This window comes from Dermacentor albipictus, chromosome 1 (assembly GCF_038994185.2).
Source record: "Dermacentor albipictus isolate Rhodes 1998 colony chromosome 1, USDA_Dalb.pri_finalv2, whole genome shotgun sequence".
In the NCBI taxonomy this organism is placed as follows: Eukaryota; Metazoa; Arthropoda; class Arachnida; order Ixodida; family Ixodidae; genus Dermacentor; species Dermacentor albipictus.
In genome coordinates, this window is record NC_091821.1 from 510873700 (window position 1) to 510894925 (window position 21226).

The 21226-nt window shown below is 49.8% G+C and overlaps 1 protein-coding gene across 2 annotated transcripts in view; it reads left to right on the forward strand.

Moving 5' to 3' along the window:
• The window catches only part of LOC135913369 (uncharacterized), a 169196-nt gene extending 156271 nt beyond the window's left edge, over positions 1 to 12925 (forward strand). For both annotated transcript variants that reach the window (XM_065445966.1, XM_065445967.1), the window contains exon 4: positions 12757 to 12925. In XM_065445966.1, coding sequence (XP_065302038.1) covers positions 12757 to 12847 — 91 coding nt within the window. In that variant the 3' untranslated portion in view covers positions 12848 to 12925. The remainder of the gene's footprint in view (positions 1 to 12756) is intronic.
• Positions 12926 to 21226: the final 8301 nt, after the last annotated feature.

The window sequence follows — 21226 nt, forward strand, 5'->3', positions numbered from 1 at the left end:
ATTTTAAATCCAGCAAAACTTAACGACCCGGGCTCAGGTCTTCCATGAGGGGACCTCGAAGCCTTGCCTCGTAGCCGCCTCTCGGGCCTGCTGGAAGGCTCGCTCTTGCGTCTTGAGTTTCGAGCTGCACAGAGCGGCAGCCCACGTCGACGCAAGAGCCTCCGGAGCCACTGCCATTGCAGTTGATACAACACGAAACTCCCACAACATGTGTGAGAGCGTCACTCTAGTCTCCTGACATAATTTGCCAAGAGCACTCGGGTATTGCGCGAGGAAAATGTGCCGCAAACGCACCGGAGTGGGGAAGGTTTGTGTCTGCAGTTGTCGCCAGACGACTGCCTGGCGATGTTTCAGTTTGGGGTGAGGGGGAGGGGGGGGGCGCAATAACCGCCTGCCTAGCTGGTAGTGCTTGGTGATGTCATTGTATCTGACCAAGCGTTCTCGCGTGTTTTGAATCAGGAGTCCCGAACTCTAAGAGGGCGTCTCCGATTCTGCGTGGCGGGTCAGTTCTCGTGGAGAGCGGTGTGCTACTTCGTTCAAGTTACGGGGGTCATCGTCGGTCGGGGTGGCGACGTGCGCTGGGAAGCACATGATGGCGATACTATCGAAGTGTAGTTGACCAGCTTTCCTTAGGATCTGGAGAGCCTCGGAGGAAATGTGCCCCCGCACGTAGTTGCGAACTGCGGATTGTGAGTCGCTAAGTACTACCTCGCAGAGGAGGTCTGTAAGCGCTAGCGCAATCGCTACCTCTTCCACTGTTTCTGGCTGTTCCGTTGCAACACTACACGCGTGCGAAAGCCGGAAGTTAAAGTTTACGACTACCGCCGTGAACCGGTGTCCTCTTGTGTATTCTGCCGCGTCTACGAAGCGCGTAGTCCTCTTCCCGCCCAAGTGCCTTGGCACGGGCCTGGCGTCGGCCACGATTATATTCGGGGTGAAGAGAATAACTATTTCTCTTTTTTGTGCTCTTTGTTCATTATGTTACCGCGCATGTGGAATACAGCGGCATATGTCGTAAACAGACGTGTCTGAGTTCGCGCGCACTCAGTGGCTCTGATAAGCAGAGAAGCTTTCACTGAGTTAATCTCGAAGGATCGACTCCCTAAATATAATGAAATCACTTCCGCTATCGCGAAGAACGACTGCGACAACCCCCACCCTACAAGCGTCTCAGCTAGCCAGAGCAAGTCACTCGGAGGCGACTCCATGCACGGACTTTTCTTTCACCCGCTTTTCTAGTCCTAATTCACCCCACGCAATTATCTCCAGAATGCACCCTCTTCGGAGCTTCCATTGCCGACTTCCACCGCATCCTATACATTTGCCCAGAGTCTCAACCATCCTGCGAATGCAGACTCACGGACATAGAAAGTCGGGAGGTCGCAGTTTCCAGCTGCGCGGCCCTGAGCTGGCTCATCAGCTGCGCGCAGTAGGTCGCCGAACGCCACAGGCCACCGTCCGTGACCAAGAGGCACACCAAACTTAATTTGTAATTTAAGGCTCCATATTTGATAAATGTTTTCACCACCACTGAGTTAATCGGGACAGGGGCGGTGCCATGCCTGTGGCAAGAGCCTAGCCGACGATACTCGCGCTTCGAATGAACTCGGTGGACATGGGCTACTCTTGCTGATCTCGCCGCTTCGCCCCTTTTAGAAGGGTCTCACCGGCCGGCCAGTCGCCCCTCACGTAGTACTCTTAAAGAATCGATCGACAGTGCAAACAGACTCAATAACGTTCCCTGTGCCATTAACATTGCAAGGCCACCTCTGGTTAATCGCTTTGTGATTTATATTTTGCGCCTTTTGAAGTGAATCTTCCCTCTCCCGCATGATTTCAGAACAATTTACTCATGTCGTGTCCCTTCACTGCAGAACCTTGACCATGATACAGCTTTAGCACAGCACCAATGTTACGACTAAGTGCCGTAAATGTATATGTTATTGCAAGTACCCTTTCGGCACTATCAGTTGAAACTTGTCGATCCTAGGCTGATAAGTGAAAATTATATCCATTCAATTATGATTATGCATGGTTGTGAAGTTTCACAGAATGGCGAAGGGGCAATGTCCAGAATTCCTGGACATGAAAATGCATTGTGAGGGCTGGCGACGCCCGCAATTACGTCCACGACAGAGCAACGTAATTTAGGGTTACTGTGCTTGTAGCATACACTGTGGCATAAAAGTTACACGCAGTAATAATGTGCCGCATAAAGGCTGACCAACGTTTCGATAGGAGGACCCTCTTCCTCAGAGGCATTATACACCAGTCCCGGTCTGCTGTCCCCCTGCGCCAAGCGGCGACTACTCAAGAGCAGTCGTGAAACGCGCCGAGCATTCGTGGAGCGGCGCCGTTCGGCCAACTCTCACATTCTGCCACCCTGTTCGCTTGAGTCGTTCTGCGCACGTTAACAAATTGTCGAACTGGCATTCTTATTTCTTACTTGCTTTCCTTTCTTTATCTTTCTTTTTCTCGGTATCATATTATGTTCGTTATGCTTGTTTGTTGTCATGTTATGTAAGCAGGCACATTTCCATGCGTTCATTCTGTGGCTTTACCAAAGGAACCCTTTCCTGTGACCAAATGTCTATTTTTTTTTTCAATCCTGTGACGGCTTGTCGGCTAAGACGTAAGGCCAGCCCTGAGAAAGGGATCCAGTGACTGGCAACGGGGCACAATCTAGCCGACAGGTACCATCACAAGAGCTGAGTACTGGATAAGGGCAGTACTACCCGTGCTGTTAACAGCTTAAGTAGAGGAGAGGAAACGACGCCAGAACGCTAACTTCACCCGTCATAAGACAGTCGTCATACGGTGGTGCGCACGAAAACACCGAAGCCGCCCCTGCAGACACCGGATGGTCATTACCTTTATGTCGTTTCGGGTAAGACCTAGTTCAATTAATGATTTAAAGCTTTCTTTGGCCCATACCCCCCTAAAATTCATTGTTATTGAGGAGACTATGGGAGGCTGCCCCGCCACTGCAGACACCTGTTCCAGTAGAGAAGGGTCATTATATTTTGCACATTTAGCAGCATGAGCATCCGACAGGGGGATCCTGGTTCCCACGACCTGGGCGTCTAGAACCACAGACTGGCCCTCCCTTCTGAGAACCAAATCCGGTATCTTTACGCCCTGGCCTGTTTTAAACCTTGGCTCCACCTTGACACTCCACCCAACCTCCCCCAGTCGTTTGCCTGCATATGATACTATGTTGTCATGTCTGGTTATTCGTGTATGATGTGTTCTGTGGCCTCCCTGTAGGATGTGGCCTAGGCTTTCGGAGGAATTAAAACCGGCGCGGCATTGCTTGTCAACATCCCGGCCTCTTTTCGTTCGGGTTAAGTTGGCTAATGAGTTTGACCGGATTTTCAAAAGGTCAATAAACTCTTTGCCCTTCAGGAAAGTTGTTCCCTCACGGATCCAATCGCACGATCCCGGAGCGTCGGCCACACCCTTCAGAGCATGCCTATCGGCATTGTTATAGTAGCTGGAATACCAAAATTTCTTGTTGTGTTTAGATGTTGTTATGTTTGTGTTCTTGTACTGGCAGAGTTGTGTAGCTTGTCTTATGGATGTCCTTATGAGTCTCATGGAGAAGGCAGCCCTACATGTTATTGAGGAGGAGTCTGCTAGTGACGAGTAGCGACGGAGTCTAAGACCAGGAATTAATGTTCGCAGACATGGGATTCCAAGTCCGCCGTGAGAAATGCCTGTGTACAAGAGGCCTAGTGGGGCATCATGTGGTAGGGCTAGCCATCGTCGTGCGGCTGCCCGAACAGATGAATCTATTTTTAGAAGTAGTTTAGCAGTGACAGGACCTAGCACCAACCGGTGGTAGAGTCGAGGAAGTAAATATTGCCTTAAGATAACTAATCTTTGCTGGGGCTTGAGAGCCGCTTTGGAAACGCGTTGCAGCATCTCGAGAACTTCTTTATGGACGGGTAGGGCGCTTCGACCAGTGGCCCCAAAGGACACGCCAAGGTATTTCCATGTAGAGGTGGTTGAAGAAGCAGCTATTTGTTCCGAGCCAATGTGGAAAACTTGATCGGTGAGAATTTTCGTTTTCTTGTCCCGGGCGGATGGCTGCAGGCTCAGAGTGAAACTTTTCTTTGCATTGATCATCAACCCTTTGCTGGAAAGGAATTGTTGTAACATGTCGAGACGTAGTTGAAGGCCTTTGGGAGTTGAAGTCATGATGATGAGGTCATCGGCGAATGCCATACAATCCAATGAAAGCTCGTCACTTTGGAATGCTGTTCCACAAGTGGGCGTTTGCAGCCATTCGTCGATCACCATGTTGAAGAGTAAGGGTGAGAGCGGGTCGCCTTGGCGGACACCGCTGGTGGGATGGACCAGTTGGCTGTGATTCTCATAGCTGAGAACAGTTGTTGCCGTATCGTAAAAGTCTTTAATGTAATCAGTAAATTCGGTGCAGAAGCCCTTTAGTTGAATACTATGAACTATGGCGTCGAATGAAACGGAGTCGAACGCTTTTGCTACATCTACCGAGGCCATGTAAAGTGGCCGTTGTCTAAATAAGGCCACTTGACAACCGTTTCGGTGACCAAGTTTCGGTGACTGACAACCGCGACTGCCTCGGTATAGTTGTGATTCGAGTACTTGGGTAAAATTTCGCGCAATAAAGAGCTCGGCCAATAAATAAATACTCAGGTATTTGGCAGTGTCGCAGTGAAAACATAGGGCTTCTAAAGACCCCCCTCCCCCCCCATGTCTCAATGTTCATGCACCATTTCAAATACAAACAGACATGCACTGGACATCCAGTTTCGGATATCCTATTACGTGTGTCCTAAGGTATCGCATGTGGAACTTTTTCGTATATCCTGCCATGGATGTCCCAAGGTTATCCCACATAGATCTTTTTTTTGACATAAACGTGAATATTTATCCTCCAGTTGAGGCCTTGTCTGAATTTCCTGGTAATAGAATTATGTTTTCTCGCATGTTCAAATTAGAATCCGAAGCTGTTATGTCTGCAACTCGTGCGTACATCATACTTGCCCAGTTTTCGGACGGATTTACTTCAGTTAGTTCAATAAGGTCCTTGCACTTGGCGGAATGCACAGAACGAGGAGTATGCTGCACTTTCGCCCACGTGCGCGTGACGTGTGCACACGATGTCTTGGTAAGTAGGCCCTCTGCCCGCTGTGTATGTCACGCAGCGTGTGCTGCGACCTAAATCACATTGTGACAAACACAGTGGAAAGAGCAGCATGCCCTCATAATGTTTCTCAGGGACACGCAAGGGATGCCCGCAGGACTCGCGAAAGTGCGGCCGAACGGTCATGTGAGGGACGGCCGCAGGACGTATACGACACATCCCTACGATACTGACACGTGTGGTTATTAATCCTTTTCTCTGGGAATGCATTTCACCCACTAGTGGGCGAAAGCTCAGCGCAAGACGCTCACGCATGATTGGAACTTACTGGAATGTTATCGGTGGTTTTAATTGCTCTCACCGAAGCATGCATGACCTCACTGTATTCGCAATGCGAATCGTGTAAAACTTTTTGGAAGGCACGCGGGCATGTGCGATTACTCTGAAAACTTCGATTACTCATGTATAATAGCCGATTCACTTGACCAACAGATCATAATTCAACGATTGATGCATGGAGTCGGTGTATTTTAGTGTAGTTCTACACAGAAGACGATAATGTTAGGCTGATGTCTGCACACACAAATAAGCAGCAAGATGAATAAAAAACGTGAAGGGGGTTAACCGAGGGGCCTAGTTTTTATTAGTCGTATCATAAGAAGCCAAGAAACACTGGGAAATCACTTTTGCTTAATAAATGAAATAAAGAAACGATATATTGATGGAAATTAAAGCGGGTGAAAAAGCAACTTGCGCAGATGGGGAACGATACCACAACCTTCACCTGCGGAAAAGACATGTGCTTAATAAATGAAATAAGGAAACGAAAAATTGCTGGAAATGAAAGTGGATGAAAGAACAACTTGCCGCAGGTGGGAGCAATGCTACAACCACGAGTAATTTCCACTTTGTTGTTCTTGGTGTCAGTGTTTGCTGGCTTCTTGTGAAATAAGTTGAATAAAAGTTGCATAAATATTTTTTTCATAATCAGTTAGCGCTGTTAAGTAACGTGCCGGTGTTAACTTGCAATATCACACACTCGCAATATGCGTGAAGAACAAGTCAGGACAAAAACATTCTTTCTTATCTTTTCATGCATAATGTAAATGTCCCGCTTCACCTCAATCACCGCACCCTTAGTCGGAAGCGATGACGTACGCCGACGTAACCAGTCGTCACGTTCCTCCTCCGCGCCCGCGCCAGGGCCTGGTAACTCCGTCGTAAGTAAGCACTTGTCGGTGTTTCTCGACGTTCCGTTTCGTCCGCACTTTAATCTTATTAGACAACACCAACGGGTGTTGTCGCCTAGGGCCACCGAGGTAGCCGCACGCCGCAATGACTGCCTTCGGAGCACGGACTTTCACCTGAGACGACCAGGAAGAGCGTCGCCAAGTCAACGGCAGCAATGGCAGCTTCAGCGTCCCCCATCGTGCTTCAACAGCCAAATGAGTCACCTACCTTTCGTGAAGCTTCGTCGGAAAATCCCGAAACCTTGCTCGAGACGTGGATCGCAGCCTTCAACAACTAGGCCTGTCAGGATAAGCTGCGTCATGTGCACATATCCTTGGAAGATGCCGAGGGGACATGGTTCGAGCATCGGGAGTCCACCATTACAACGTGGCACCTGTTCCGCAGTAACTTCGTGAGGACCTTCACGAGCCTTGTCCGGAAAGCTAGGGCCAAAGTTATGTTGGAACGTGCAGGTACCCAACAAGAACGTTGCCATATTTAGGGATGAATTGGCCATCTATTCCGCCACGCCGACCCCGGAATGTCCGAGAATAAGAAAGTTCGCCTACTCATGCGCGGTTTCAACCAAGAATTTTTCGCCAGAATGATACGAAACCCACCGAAGACAGTTAGCGAGCTTCTTCGCGATGCAACCAGCATAAAAGTCTGGAAAGGCGAAACCGCCAATTCAGCCGCCACAAAATTCCGACAAACTACGCCGAAATTCAATTATTGGGCACCGACCACCTGCGTCAGATTATCAACGCAGACGTGCGGCAGGAGCTTCAGAAGTTTTTTCCTTCATCACAGCCTCAAGCGGCTTCAATTGGCGACGTCGTACGCGAGGAGATCCGTCACTCGGAGTCCCTCAGTCACCGCAGCCTCTGCCGGAAGCGATGACGTGCGCCACCGTAGCCAGTCGTGGCGTTCCTCCTCCGAGCCTACGCCAGGGCGTGGTAACGCCACAGTTCCATCGTCCGCCGCTGCAAGTACGCCGACTATACAGCCCGCGTAGCATCCCAGGGAATATTGACGCTTGATGCGCCTCCGACCACTGTCCGCTCTGCTATCACTGCGGAGAAGCGGGCCACGTCTACCGCGAGATAGGCCGACAAGGGTTGGCCGTCAACTCACCACGTCCACAGTTGATGAGTGGCCACTTGATAGCACTGACTAGACTGCCGCAACGCAGTGGAGACCCCGATGACCTTCGCAAGCGCCGACGCCAGGACGCTACCAGTCGCAACAGCGCCGACCATACAATGACCCAGCCCGAGGCCGGTCCGTAAGCATCTCTCCGGAAAACTAAAATCAGCAAACGATAGAGGTGCGGTTGTTGTACGACGAAATAACGAAGATACTTAGCCGCCAACGACCACGCTTCAAGATCTGTCTCGATGACGCAGCAACGGCATGCCGCCATCCCGACGAAACCGGGAAGCCAACAATACGCCGTTGAAAGAAGACCTGAACACACGATGTACCACCACAGTTCAATGTGACGAAGCCGTGATGCAACGCCAAGACCTAACTGCAACGCAAGACAAATAACCAGCGACCTCGATGTGCGTATCGACGGCCACGAATTCACCGCTCTTGTAGACACTGGAGCAGACTATGTCGTTATGAGTGGATTATTCGCCGCGAAGTTGAAGATAGTCAAGACTGCATGGGACGGCCGTCAAATTCAGAAATTTGGAGAATACCTGACAACACCGACTGGAATCTGCACAGTAAGAGTTACCGTTCATCACCGGAGCTACTCTGCGATGTTCGTTGTCCTCCAACAGTGCTCGAGAAGCGTAATCCTTACCATGGACTTCGTGATCCAACACGGCGCAATTATCGACCTGAGGTTGCGATTCACTAACGCTTTCCAAAGATAAACCGATACCGTCAGAGCGCCCTCGTAGTCACCACACCTTGAGTGTGCTTGAAGATCAAGTGAGCATCCCGCCTCGCTCCAGCATTATCATTTTCGGCGGCACCGAAACACCCGCAGACGTAGAAGGTGTCAACGAGTGCGACCAACGTCTACTGCTCGATCATGAAATTAGCGTCGCGACAGGAATCGCTCAACTGCATGGAGGGAAAGCTAACCTTATGCTTATGCTTCAGCCAGGAGTTCAAGCATGTCAATAAGGGCGTGACGATTGCATACATCGAGGGAATTCTAGACGCCAGCAATGCGTTTTTGCTTTCGAATTCTCTCTCGCGTCTACCTCGACGACCATATTTCCCGAACCAGTCTGCAAAATAAATTCAACTTCCTCATTAGTAAACAAGAACAGCTTGAAAGTCGTCTCCAACGATACAAATATTGTTTTTGTACGTCGCAGGGGATTAGGCAAACCCAAGTTGCAAAGCATCGCGTAATAACCGAAGAATCCGCTTGACCACTCCACCAGAGCCCTTACGTAGTTTCGACGCGAGAACGAGAAGCTATATATAGGGCAACAAGTCGACGAGAGGCTACACAATGACATTATCCAGCCGTGGAAAAGCCCGTGGGCAACTCCAGTGGTTTCCCGCCTCGATTATTGCCACCTGAACAAAATATCAAAGAAGGACGCATATCCCGTCCTACGAACAGACGACGTATTAGACTGACTCTCCAATGCTAACTACTTTTCGTCAACGAATCTCAAGACTGGTTATTGGTACATTAATGTTGACGAAAGGGATCGAGTGAAGACCGCGTTTATCACACCAGATGGCCTCTTCGAGTTCATGGTGATGCCATTAGGACTTTGTTCTTCGCCTGCAATGTTCCAGCTTGTGATGGATACAGTCTTCAGTAGGACTGAAGTGACAGACTTGTCTCGTCTACTTGGATGATGTTGTGTAGTCTTTGCCCCGGATTTCGATGGTCACCCTGTGGAGGCTTCAGACAATCCTCGAGGCTATCAAGTCATCTCTGCTTACCTTGAAGCAGGAAAAGTGGTGTTTCGCTTACGAATAACTTCTCTTTCTAGGCCATGCCATCAGCAAGTCTGGAGTCCGTCCCGACCCACAGAAGACAGTTGCCATTCCCAAGTTCCCGCGGCCGATCGACAACTACAAGGAAATGCGCAGATCCCTTGGCGGGTGTGCCTATTACAGGCGCTTTGTAAGACACTTTCCAAGCGTTGCGGAACTATTAACTCATCTCACAAAAGCCTACGTGGAAGTTAAATGGGCAGCACGACAATATGACGCATTGGCGGCGCTGAAACGATACGTGCACTCACCGCCAGTGCTTCCACACTTCGACGAAGACGCCGAAACGGAAATCCATCCCCACACAAGTAGCACAGGCCTCGGTGCCACACTAGATTAAAGAAAGGACGGAGTTGAAAGCGCAATAGTTTACGCTGCTCGGTCATTGTCAAAAGCGGAAGCGAATTATTCTATGAAGGACAAACAGTGCCTTGCGATAATTCAGGCTAAGGTCAAATTTAAGCTCTACGTATACGGCATCAACCACGCCTTGTGACAACCACGCCTTGTGTTGGCTTGCAAACTTAAGTGATCATTAAGCTAGCGTAGCTCGATGGAGTCTTAGACTCCAGAAATTCGACGTCACCGTGGTGTATAAGTCTGGGAGGAAGCATTCTTACGCCGACTGCCTGTCGCGCACCTCTACTGACCTTTCAGCGCAAGACGAACTAGACAGCGACGCCTTCCCAAGGAACAATAACCGCAGACGACTTTGCCGAGCAGCAGCGAGCAGACGCAGAGTTACAAAGCCTTGTAGAGTACGTAGAAGGGAAGACCAACGTTGTCCCTTGGGTATTTTGGCGTGGACTGCCTTCGTTTTTATTACACAATGACGTCCTCGTAAAAAAATAGCTTCTCCCCAGTCCGGACAAACTACCGGCCCGTCGTGCCCACAACAAAACAAGAGAAGTACTATTGGCCGCGCCTGACAACCGATGTTGCGCATTACGTAAAGACATGCCGGAACTGCCAGCGACGCGAAATACCACCGACGAGGTCTGCAGGATTACTACAGGCGATCGAGCTTCCTTGCCGACTGGTTCAGGAAATAGGAGTGGATTTGTTAGAACCCCTTCTTTTCTTTTACATTTTACTTTGGTCGGCGAAGTACCTCGGGCTTTTGTCTACCTTTTCACAACCCCTTCCGACGTCAACAACCGGAAATAAGTGGATCGTCGTGGCAACGGACTACCTCATCCGCTTCGCTGAAACGAAAGCTCTGCCTAAAGGCAGCACAGCAGAAGTGGCGAAATATTTCGTCGAGAACATCCTACTGCGACATGGTGTCCCAAAAATCCCCAACACCGACAGAAGAATGACCTTTGCACCAGAGCTCACCCAAGCCATTCTACAGTGCAGCAAGAGAAGCCATAGAGTCATTTAGAACTGAGGTGAAACAGCGCGAAAAAGACGAGGACACAAGGACACAAATACCACAGACAAGCGCTGACTGCCAACTGGAAGTTTACTTGAAAATCACCGGAAATTTATACCTTCATCAGCATAGGCATGCGCACATCATTCGCAAAAACATCTGCAAATCATCATTTTAATCTTTCTTCCAAAAATGTTATTTCTTTTCCCGAAAAGGCAAGAGAGGGAGTGCTTACACATTTATCGCCTTCCTTTCTTATATGAAAGACGCTAGCACCTCGATATTTTCATATTTCAGTTTTACATTCAAAGCACGTGTTAAAGAAATATGTCAAATGTCGGCATGCCCTTCCGTCTGAATGTGCAGACCGCTAGCTCGATGCTATGTCCGTGGAGCTCGTTGCACTGAGGCGCTAGTGCTTGTCTTTACGTGTTTGTGCATGTCGCTCGCATTGGTCAAGAGCTGCTGCGCGCGTACAGGTCACAGTCGGGGACGACCCTGTGAAGTCAGGCTTCGGCTGATGAGAGACTCCCTTTGTGTTCCGGCCGACATATATCACCAGCTTGCACTGTGCTGCTGTTTGCCTACATTGCTTTCAGTAGAATCATTCGATACCGAAGAATGTCGGTAAACGCAGACCGCGTAAACGGAATTTTCACTTAGACGGAACAACTCCCTCATATTTATTTGTTTTTGCTTTAAGGCAATGTAAAAATTCGGCAGAGGAACATAAGACTGATTACGTGAGGAAATGCTAAAGAGTTATACTGTTGGCAGACCTAGGAACGTGATGAACGCGCTCATTTTATACACTCGTGACGTGGCATCACATGCCCCCCATTGGTATGCCGTCACGTGTCCAGTGACGCACGAACTGGGCCACACCTTTACTCAGCCAGATGGCTGTGACGCGACGTATGCAGTGGTGCACGCACTAGGCAAACATTTAGTCAGCTGTAATCGTGGAGCAGCCGAGCTGTCGGGGAAGCGTGCTCGCCTCGCAGTCCGGAGATCCACGATCGATTCCTGCCTAGGCCGAAATGTACCAGAATTTATTTTCAAAGGCAATAATTTAGTTTGTTTGCGGGAACCTCTCTGAAATCTTTGGCGTCAATTCGAGCATTTTTTATGTGTTCTTGCTCTTTGCGCCGTCGGCCATTTTTGGTAACATCCTTCCGTCACGCCAACGCCGACGGATTGTCGAGTAATATGGCCTATAATGCTTTCGCTTTAACGAAGTTCGTTAAACGAAAGTATATTTTTTTACACACCGCCAAGGTGGTTTTGTTGTTGCCGTGGTTAGTGGGGCTCTGTGGTGGCATGTGGTGGTTTGTCGGCAATATCGCTCAGCTGTTAGGTTGCGTTTCCGATGGCGACACAGAAACACCACCAGAATGCACTCACGCTGCAGAAAAACAATCGCAGTTACCAATGACTTGGAGCGATCGACAACTTTGATAACTTCACTAACTAGATTTTTTCTGTGTTGACTAGACGGCTTTCTTTCCTCTTTGTAACTATGTTTTGTGCTGCTAGCTTTGGTCTGCGGTTACGTGCAAGTAAAATGTGAGAAGCTTTATAATCGAATTTCCTACACTTATCTGCTGTTGGCAATGAAGCATCTGTCCCTTTCAAGAAGCGTGTTTTGTACTGTTGAACTCGATCTCTCAAAAGTCCTGATAAACGGAACTTATTTAGCTAGTTCCCTGAGATCTTGTTTAACAAGAGACCACTTTATATAATGCTTTCAGTGTCGACGTCCGGAAGCATTACCAAGTTTCTTTGCCGGTTTTTTTTTCCAGCCGGTTACATTGCGACAAGCAAAACAGGTTCTGTGTTGTTACTGATAATGGATCATACTACTCGTATTTCTGGTTGCGTTTCTGCGCTAAGTTCTTCACTTTACGGAAACTATAGAGACTCGTATTTGGGCGATTGCTTTGCAACAAGCTTCATTTCTTGCCAGGCGCATTTCTCATTCTGTCTCAAGCCACTTTTTTTTCGTTATGGACGTGCATAGTAATGTGTATTTCCTTGTCGGCAGAACCGTGGACCGATCCCTGGTGGAAGCGGCTCTACATGGCGTGAGGCAGAGCGACTGCGACATGGCCTACCCCGACTGCCAGCTAGCCTGACGGATCTACGTACGCTGTAGTTATGGCCTCACGTTAACTTTGTTGTTGAAAAATAAACGCTGGTCCGTTGTCCCTGTTTTTGATGATGCAGCATTGTGGACGAAGAGCCTTAAAATAGGCCCATGAAGCGATTTTGTTGTGTCTAATAAGAGGCATAGAGGGTGTATCTCTTGGAATGTTTTCTCACAAAAATCTTACAGAAGTTCGCTTCATTAAAAGGGCTACAAGGGGATTGGACGTTGCCCTGTACTGTTATTCCGTGCAGTTATGAGTACGTCCCCCCTCCTTGGGAACTACTTTAGAACAATACCTGTAAATTGGCGCAAATGCTTCCTACTTTCGGTACGTTTAAGCAACGTATGTTTCATGTATTTTTACGTACCAGTTTCTCTCATCGTGATAGTGGAAATACAGTTACGTGCAGTGTTGGCATTTTATACCGTATGCAGTTACTGCACCTTCCTCCCTGCGCCCACACGTAACTTGAAAATACCTGTACTCGAGTCATTTCTGCTGCATTAGAAAGCAGCGCCCAACCGCAGTGGTTCATCATCCGCCTCGTATGCCTCAGCTGGTGCTCGGCTTCTCGGGGTTCACATCTCGAAAGAGGGCCCAATAGAGATTTCATAGTTGTCTCTGGGCGCCTCTTGTACAGCCATAGATGGCCTTGTTGAAGAGCATGTGCCGCGTCTGTAGGAGGCAAGTGCTGCCGCCGTAAACCTACCTGCAAAATAGGTACAAGCGTGTTCCCAGCCTGTTGTTCGGCCATTGTGAGATCTCAACTCTTAGAAAGGGTTGTTTGGCCCCAACCGGAAGGCGTTTCCGCCTCAATAGGTGCATTAGGGGTGTCACAGGGGAAATTGCCGCTATGAGAGAGGTCTGAGCATCCTTGTTTGTGCTCAGGAGGGTTTCACGGGGAATTTAGTTCGCAGGCTTCTTTCCGAAGCGTATCACTTCTGAAGAAAGCTGAACATCAGGCCGAGGTACATTTGCACCCTTTTGATCCAGTGGGTGCCTGGCGGTGGGGGGAATAGAACCCACAATTTGCCACAGCTGAGGCGGGCGATCTACAGCCAAGCCACGGCTGCGGTTCAGAGCAAAGAGAAAGGGAAATCCAGTTGATCACTTATTAGCCATGGTTCGTCAAAATAAACAAAACTCACTCACACTCACTCACAGATTATATTTTTTGCTTTTATTCATAATGGCAACAGCGCGAACATAAACGACGATGAAGCGAAAGGACGGAGGAAGAGCGCTGCCTGTGTCCTTTCACTCCGTCGTCGTTTTTGTCCGCGCTGTTACCATTATGAGAGTATACCAACTCACCCAAATTCCCACTTTAATTCTTTGCGTAGTGCTCACTCGGTCTCACACCACAATTCACCACCCGGGCCTCACCCGCAATTAAACTCATCAAAATTCTACTCAACCATGCTCACTCTAAGACTTGCCAAAAGTCTACCTCAGCCGTGCTCACTCGAACCAAGACTCACAAAAATGCTACTCAACCGTGCTCACGCTGACTAAGACTCACCAAAATTCTGCTCAGCCGGGCTCACTCCGACCGAGACTCACCAAAATTCTACTCAGCTGCGCTCATCCGGTCTAAGAGTCATCGAAATTCTACTCAGCCGCGCTCGTCTGGTCTAATACTCACCCAAAATTCTACTCGACCGGGCTCACTTGGACTAAGACCCACAAAACTACTGCTGAGCCAGGCTCATTTCAACCAAGACTCGCCAAAATTCTACTCAGGCGGGCTCATCCGGTCTAAGAGTCATCGAAATTCTACTCAACCGGGCTCACTCGGACTAAGACTCACCGAAATTCTACTCAGCCAAGCTCACGAGGACTAAGGCTCACCACAAATATACTCAACAGCCAGGCCTCATTCTCCATACCAAGACTCACCAAACTTCTCAGACCGGATCACTCGGACTAAGACTCGCCAAATTCGACTCAGAAGAGCTCACTCGAATTGACTCACCAGAATCAGACTTAGGCTGGCCTACAGTCTATCAGTCACTCACGTTGTCTCGTGAATCGAAAACATCACATATTAAAGACCTCAACACGGTAATAGTATATAGCAGATGCATAGAGATTACAAACGCTAAACATTTATGAAAACGCATGCACAAGGGCTTTAATTTAACATACAAGAAAGTTCCTTATTTCCAGCGCATCACAATGTCTTGTAAGAAAAGGTACGATGGACGTTCCGAAAGTAAGTTTCGTCATTTATTTTCACACGAAATCTTTATTGCCAAAACAAAATACGCCACGGCATCATGAACTATACACTGTGCACTATTTTTCCACATGGTCGCCATCGGCCAATACATTTGTCGTAGCGTGAAATCAGTTTAAAGAAACCACTCTGGTAAAACTCAATGCCCTGCGATGCAAGCAATCGTCATACAGCCTGCTCCACTACAGCACGGTTTCGCAAGTGACGTTCCGAAAGTGTGGCTATCAATGCAGGGAACAAGTGCCCATTTAAACCGGATAACAGCCCGCAATACCATTGGGGACCGCGTTGTCAGTACACGTCTGTCTGCCATTGTGATGTGTACTCGAAAAACCTGAAGCACACCGGTCTGCTGCTACTTTCTCTCTTTCGAAGCTCTGCGCATGCGTCACTGGTCCTCCGCTGACGCTACTTCCATCGTTGAACGAGAACCGGGCGTGGATTCTTAAGGCGATTGTTTGTTTCACCTCGTGTACGATCTTCTCTTTCAAATAAATGACGAAACTTACGTTCGGAACGTCCCTCGTATGACGCGCGATTTTGGGAGTGCTGGAAGTATTTCGTTTCTATATGAGGTCTGCTAATGTAACGAAGAAGAGTCGCCTGCCTGCGCCACAGCACCATCGCTACCGGTTCAGCTTGTGGTAGATGTCCTTGGCCGGACGCTTATGACTGCTGCCCATTCGCCTGCGCCGATTGCTAATAAATCTCTTAGCACTAAAGGGATATTCAAATATATGAAAAGTATTTTTTGTTTGTGTGTGTTCGCTAGCGCATGCGTGCATGCGCCCGGGTCGCACGCTCTTTTTTCTCAGCGGGGCACGCGAGCGTATTTGGCAGTCCAAGGCAGAACTCATCCTTTTTTGTAAGCATTCTACAGTATGAAGGCTTGCCTCTTAAGTAAAAATGGATGCTGCTAAAATTGTTGCACAGACAAAACGGCACATTATGTAGTACCACTGATTAACTACTATTCCCGATAGCACCGCAGAAGGTCTGAATTACTGTTCTGCTTTTTGAGTTGTCGGAAATCGCAATACGCGCTGAGAATTTCGTAAATCCCGGTCGGTCCTCAAAATTAACAGTAGCTTTGCCCATGACACTGCGTGCCATCTTTACAGGTGCGCAGTTCCAGCAGTGACATTGCTGACCTCCATATCTCCAGTGAATTGCGTTGACACTAGCATCAAACAAGGAGGAAGGAAAAAATTAGGAGCGAACATCAAGTGATCATACTCAAGTCTAGTCCTAAAAATACGAAGCAAAGAGTCATAAGAAATAGGCCCTCACCACGTGATGAGCAAGTGATAATTTCTTGCCAGGGAGTGGGCCGAGCATGGAGGAAGGAAAAGAGCTGATGCCTTACCCAGCCCGCGCACTACACTCTAAGAAGAAAAGAAGGAAATGGGGTATTGAGGTTACTCCTTTAGGGGAGCAACTGATCTGCCACAACCATTCCTCCCTTTAGGGGGTAAGTGCGAGGAGATGAACTGTTACTCCCCATGCCGTTACTCCTCCGAGGACTAACAGTTGCTCTTTTCCGATGCTCCTCAAAGGAGTAACGGTCATTATTTCCGATGCTCCGCAAAGGTGGAATTAATGAAATTAGGCATTTATACGCTAATAAAAAAGATTACTGAGCTGAAAAAAAAGAAAAAAAAGCAGCCCGAAAGCAGGATTCGAACTCACTTCCTCGCGCTCCCATGTTAGCTACTCTAACCACTGCACGACGGCAGATTGCTTGCGGGACTAGGAAATTGAGACAGGTTAAGCATCGGAACGCAGGTGCGGCAATGTAAAAGCGACTCGGCATTTTGTGTATGTTGTGCGGGGAGAGTGTAACGTTGAGTGTACTTGCAACCATCAGTGACCATCATTCTTAGGGTGCTTTAAACTGAGGCACTACACGATGTAAACGTGTAGCGAGCTCAAAGGGGGCACCTAACACGACAGAGCTAGACGTACAATTGCTCTGTCGCTTAGTGTGTCCCGTTTGAGCTACACATCGCTTCAGTTAAGTTCGTAATCTCCTTGGAACGGAAGGAACTTAGGTAGTATTGACCAGCAAAATCTGGCAGTCTATCAATGACTTGCGCGTTTAATTTCTATCGCTCACTTATGGGGTGCGCACGACGGGCATGGCTCTTCTCATTCCAACTTTAAATTAAACGCAATTTTCTCACGAAGAGGCAAAGTGCTGCTTTGCATGTAGTTCAATGGACAGTGCACGAACTTCGAACTATTCACGATTTATATACAATACAGTTTTTGCCGCATCACTGCACGACACGGACGAAAACAGCGGAGCGCATGGGGAGTAACTGTTGCCGTTCGTCCTCCCGTTCCTCTCTTTCCGACCAAAGACTAAACACTTACTCTCCAAAATTTGCACACGGCACGCACATCCATGCAGTTACTCCCTTGAGGGACGAAAGCGCCCTTTTTGGGACGAACTGCGCAGTTACTCCCGTTTTCCCCGGAATTCTTCTAAGAGTGTAGTAAAAAAACTGTGGAGGAAGTCACGAGGTATTAAATGCGCGAGCATTTCTATGCTTACCCAAAGAGTAAACCGTCCACCCATCCGTCAGTCATGCAATGTTAAGACAGAGCTTGCGGCAGCGAGCGACGTGCTGCATGTCGCTTCAACGCTTGCGAAGCGGCAAGAACACGGCGCTCACGCAGCTCTCGGCACGCGGCCCGCTCGTCCACCGCTTTCGAGACACGGACATGCAACGTAAGTAAGCGGCGAGAGCAGTGCGCGCCGACAGCCGGCACTCTCTGCCGGCATCGCACATCCCTTTCCAGATACGGCCCGCGACGCCGCGTCAGACGTAGCCGCCGCCGCAGCCCAGTTCGTCACGATTCATAATAGAGAGCTTTAGAATTTGGGGCCCAAGCGGCTGGGGGACCCAAAAAATTGCGGGTCGCCACTGCTCATGCGCAGAATCCAAGCCAGTCCTGGCTTCTTGCGTTCGCGTTAACCCAGCGTGGGCCCCCAAGCCGTCTTGGGTGGCACTCGCGGGTGACGAGATATCGCGAGATAGCCAGGAGAGCCGAACGAGCCGCAGCCGTTGTCCCTCAGGCGCCAAGCATGACTGCTCCGAGAACTTCGTACGCGCGCTCGCACTATACTGAAGACGATGATATCTGCACGTTGCGAGAAGTACTCGCAACCAATCCCTTTCAAGACGTCAGGCTGTGGCCGCAGGTTGCGAAAAAGCATGTTGAGGAAACAAGACGCTGCGGTCGCAACCACTGCGAGTTGCTTATGTCACAGTTTACAAGGATACTGCAAGCCTGAAAAAGTAAGTAAATATTCACTGAACAACGTCTTCCGCTTGCAGAAGGTGCAGGTTAGCTGTGTGCTTTGCTTACGCTTATAAACGACAAGAAAGGGGGTTAACCGCGGGGCCGATTTTTTTAGTCATATTGCTACGGCACAATATGTGCGATCACGAAAGGCCAGCAGTGTGAAGACGACGACGACGATTTAGAAGCTAGCGCGGGCTGTTGCCTCTTGGCCAAGCGCAGCATATTTTCCTTGTAAATATATTTGTACATAGCTTGTCGTCTGCGTCTTCCTACGTAACATATTTGGTGGAGGTGGACGTTCCCTGTACCTCGTCACGGAGCTCGCAGTGGACGGTACGTCGCGCCTACCTTCATGGCTCCCGGCGACGCCATCCCGACTCCACCGGCTCCGACACCTGCTGCCACTTCGACGACCTACATCACCCTCTCCGCTCCCCGTGATCCTGGCGTATTCTCGGCAAAAGATGGGGAAGACGTCGAGGACTGGATCAGCCTTTACGAACACGTCAGCCGCAATAACCGGTGGGACCCAACTATCATGCTCCCCAACGTCGTCTTTTACCTCGGTGGCACACCTCGAGTTTGGTATCGGACGCACGAAGATGAGCTGACCAGTTGGGATTCGCTTAAGCAAAAGCTTCGAGACTTGTTCGGCAACCCCTACGGTCACCAACTTGCCGCGCAGAAGGCACTTTCCGGTCGTGTGCAGACGTCAACGGAGCCCTACGTCACGTACATTCAGGACGTCTTGGCTCTGTGCCGCAAAGTTGACACCCACATGACTGAGTCAGACAAGGTTTCCCACTTCCTCAAAGGCATTGCCGATGACGCCTTCAACTTGCTCGTTTGCAACAACGTAGCCACGGTGGATGCTGTTATAAAAGAGTGCCGCCGCCTGGAACTCGCCAAAAGCCGACGTATTGACCAGCAGTTAGCAGTTTGCCCGTCTGCCCAACACCCCAGCGACATCTTCCTGTGCCGACGCTCCTCGTCCCAACAACACTGCCGATGTTACCAGGATCGTCCGGCGTGAGATCGAGGCCGCCTATCCGGCAGCCTTCGACTCCAGTCCCACCGCCGCATCTGCAGTCACGGTCTCACTGATCCAGGCAGTTGTCCGCCAGGAGTTTGAAAACATGGGTCTTCACACCATCTGCTCGGCCCATCGCCCTAATACCCGCCCGGCTTCTTCGATTTCGCCCCGTCCCGCATCTTCTTACCCACCACGTTTCCGCAACCCATCTGAATGGCGCACTGCTGACGACAGGCCTATTTGTTTCCACTGCCATCGCATCGGGCACATATCTCGGCACTGTCGTAGTCGCTGGAGTTCCCCGATCCGGTCTACTTATACTGCCTACTCTCGCCCCTCAGGTGGCCCTTCTCGTCCCTATGCCGCACGCTCCGATAATGCCGCCACTGATTCTCCTGCAACGAACCGCCCCTATTCTCGTTCGCCTTCGCCCCAACGACGACAATCTCGCTCTCCCCAGCCCCGTCGCTCCTATTCGCCGACTCCCTTCGGACGCCGCTCCCAGCCGGAAAACTAGACGATGCAGCGCCTCGAGGTGACGCTGCATTGCCCCCTACGCCGCCAAATCCTCTACTGACTTTGCCCACTCATCTGAACCTTCTTGACGTGCAAGTCGACGGTGTTTCTGTGTCTGCTCTCATAGACACTGGGGCGCATTTGTCCGTCATGAGCGCTGACCTTCGTAACCGGCTCAGGAAAATTATCACGCCCGCCACGACGCCTGTTGTCCGTGTCGCCGATGGCGGAACAGCCCCCGTCATTGGTATGTGTACCGCCCGCGTCTCCTTCGCCGATCGCTCAACAATCGTGCTATTCACAGTCATCGCCCACTGTCCCCACGAGATCATCCTCGGCTTAGACTTCCTCTCCGCACATTCTGCTCTCATCGATTGTTCCGCCAGTACTCTCCGCCTTGACCTGCCTGTTCTGGATCCTGCTGAACCACACCCCAGTCGCCTCAGTTCCGCCGACTTCGTTCGCTTGCCACCTTCGGCACTGACCTACGTTGACCTAGTGTCATCCCCACCAGTCCCCGACGGTCACTACATCGCAGCTCCTATGCCAGACGTCCTCCTTACACATGGGATCACAGTACCCCATACAGTTTTATCTATTACGGCGAATTGCGTCTGCCTGCCAGTGGTCAACTTTGCCTTGACGACACAAGTGCTGCCACGTGGGATGTCTTTGGCCCAGCTTTGGTCATTCGAGGATCACTCAGTAGCATCCATTGCAGTAGACGACACTTCATCCGATACTCCTCTCCCATCGCAGTCGACAAATTGTACCATCGCTGACTTACGGAAAATGATTGCCCCCGACTTGCCCTCCGAGCCCGCTCGTGAACTCTACCGCGTTCTGTTTTCCTACCACGATATTTTTCACTTTAACGATCGTCCTTTAGCCCAAACTACAGCTGTCAAACATCGCATTAATACCGGCGATGCCCCTCCCATTCATCGCCGCCCGTATCGAGTGTCGCCAGCTGAGCGTCAAGTTATTCACGCAGAAGTTCGCGAAATGCTTGCCAAAAACATTATTGAACCGTCATGTAGTCCTTGGGCGTCACCGGTTGTGCTGGTAAAAAAGAAGGATGGCTCATGGCGCTTTTGCGTGGATTGTCGGCACCTTAACAGGGTTACCAAAAAGGACGTGTATCCCCTACCTCGGATTGATGACGCCCTTGACTGCCTCCACGGTGCTCGCTATTTCTCCTCTATTGACCTTCGCTCCGGCTATTGGCAGATTGCCGTGGACGATCTCGACCGCGAGAAGACTG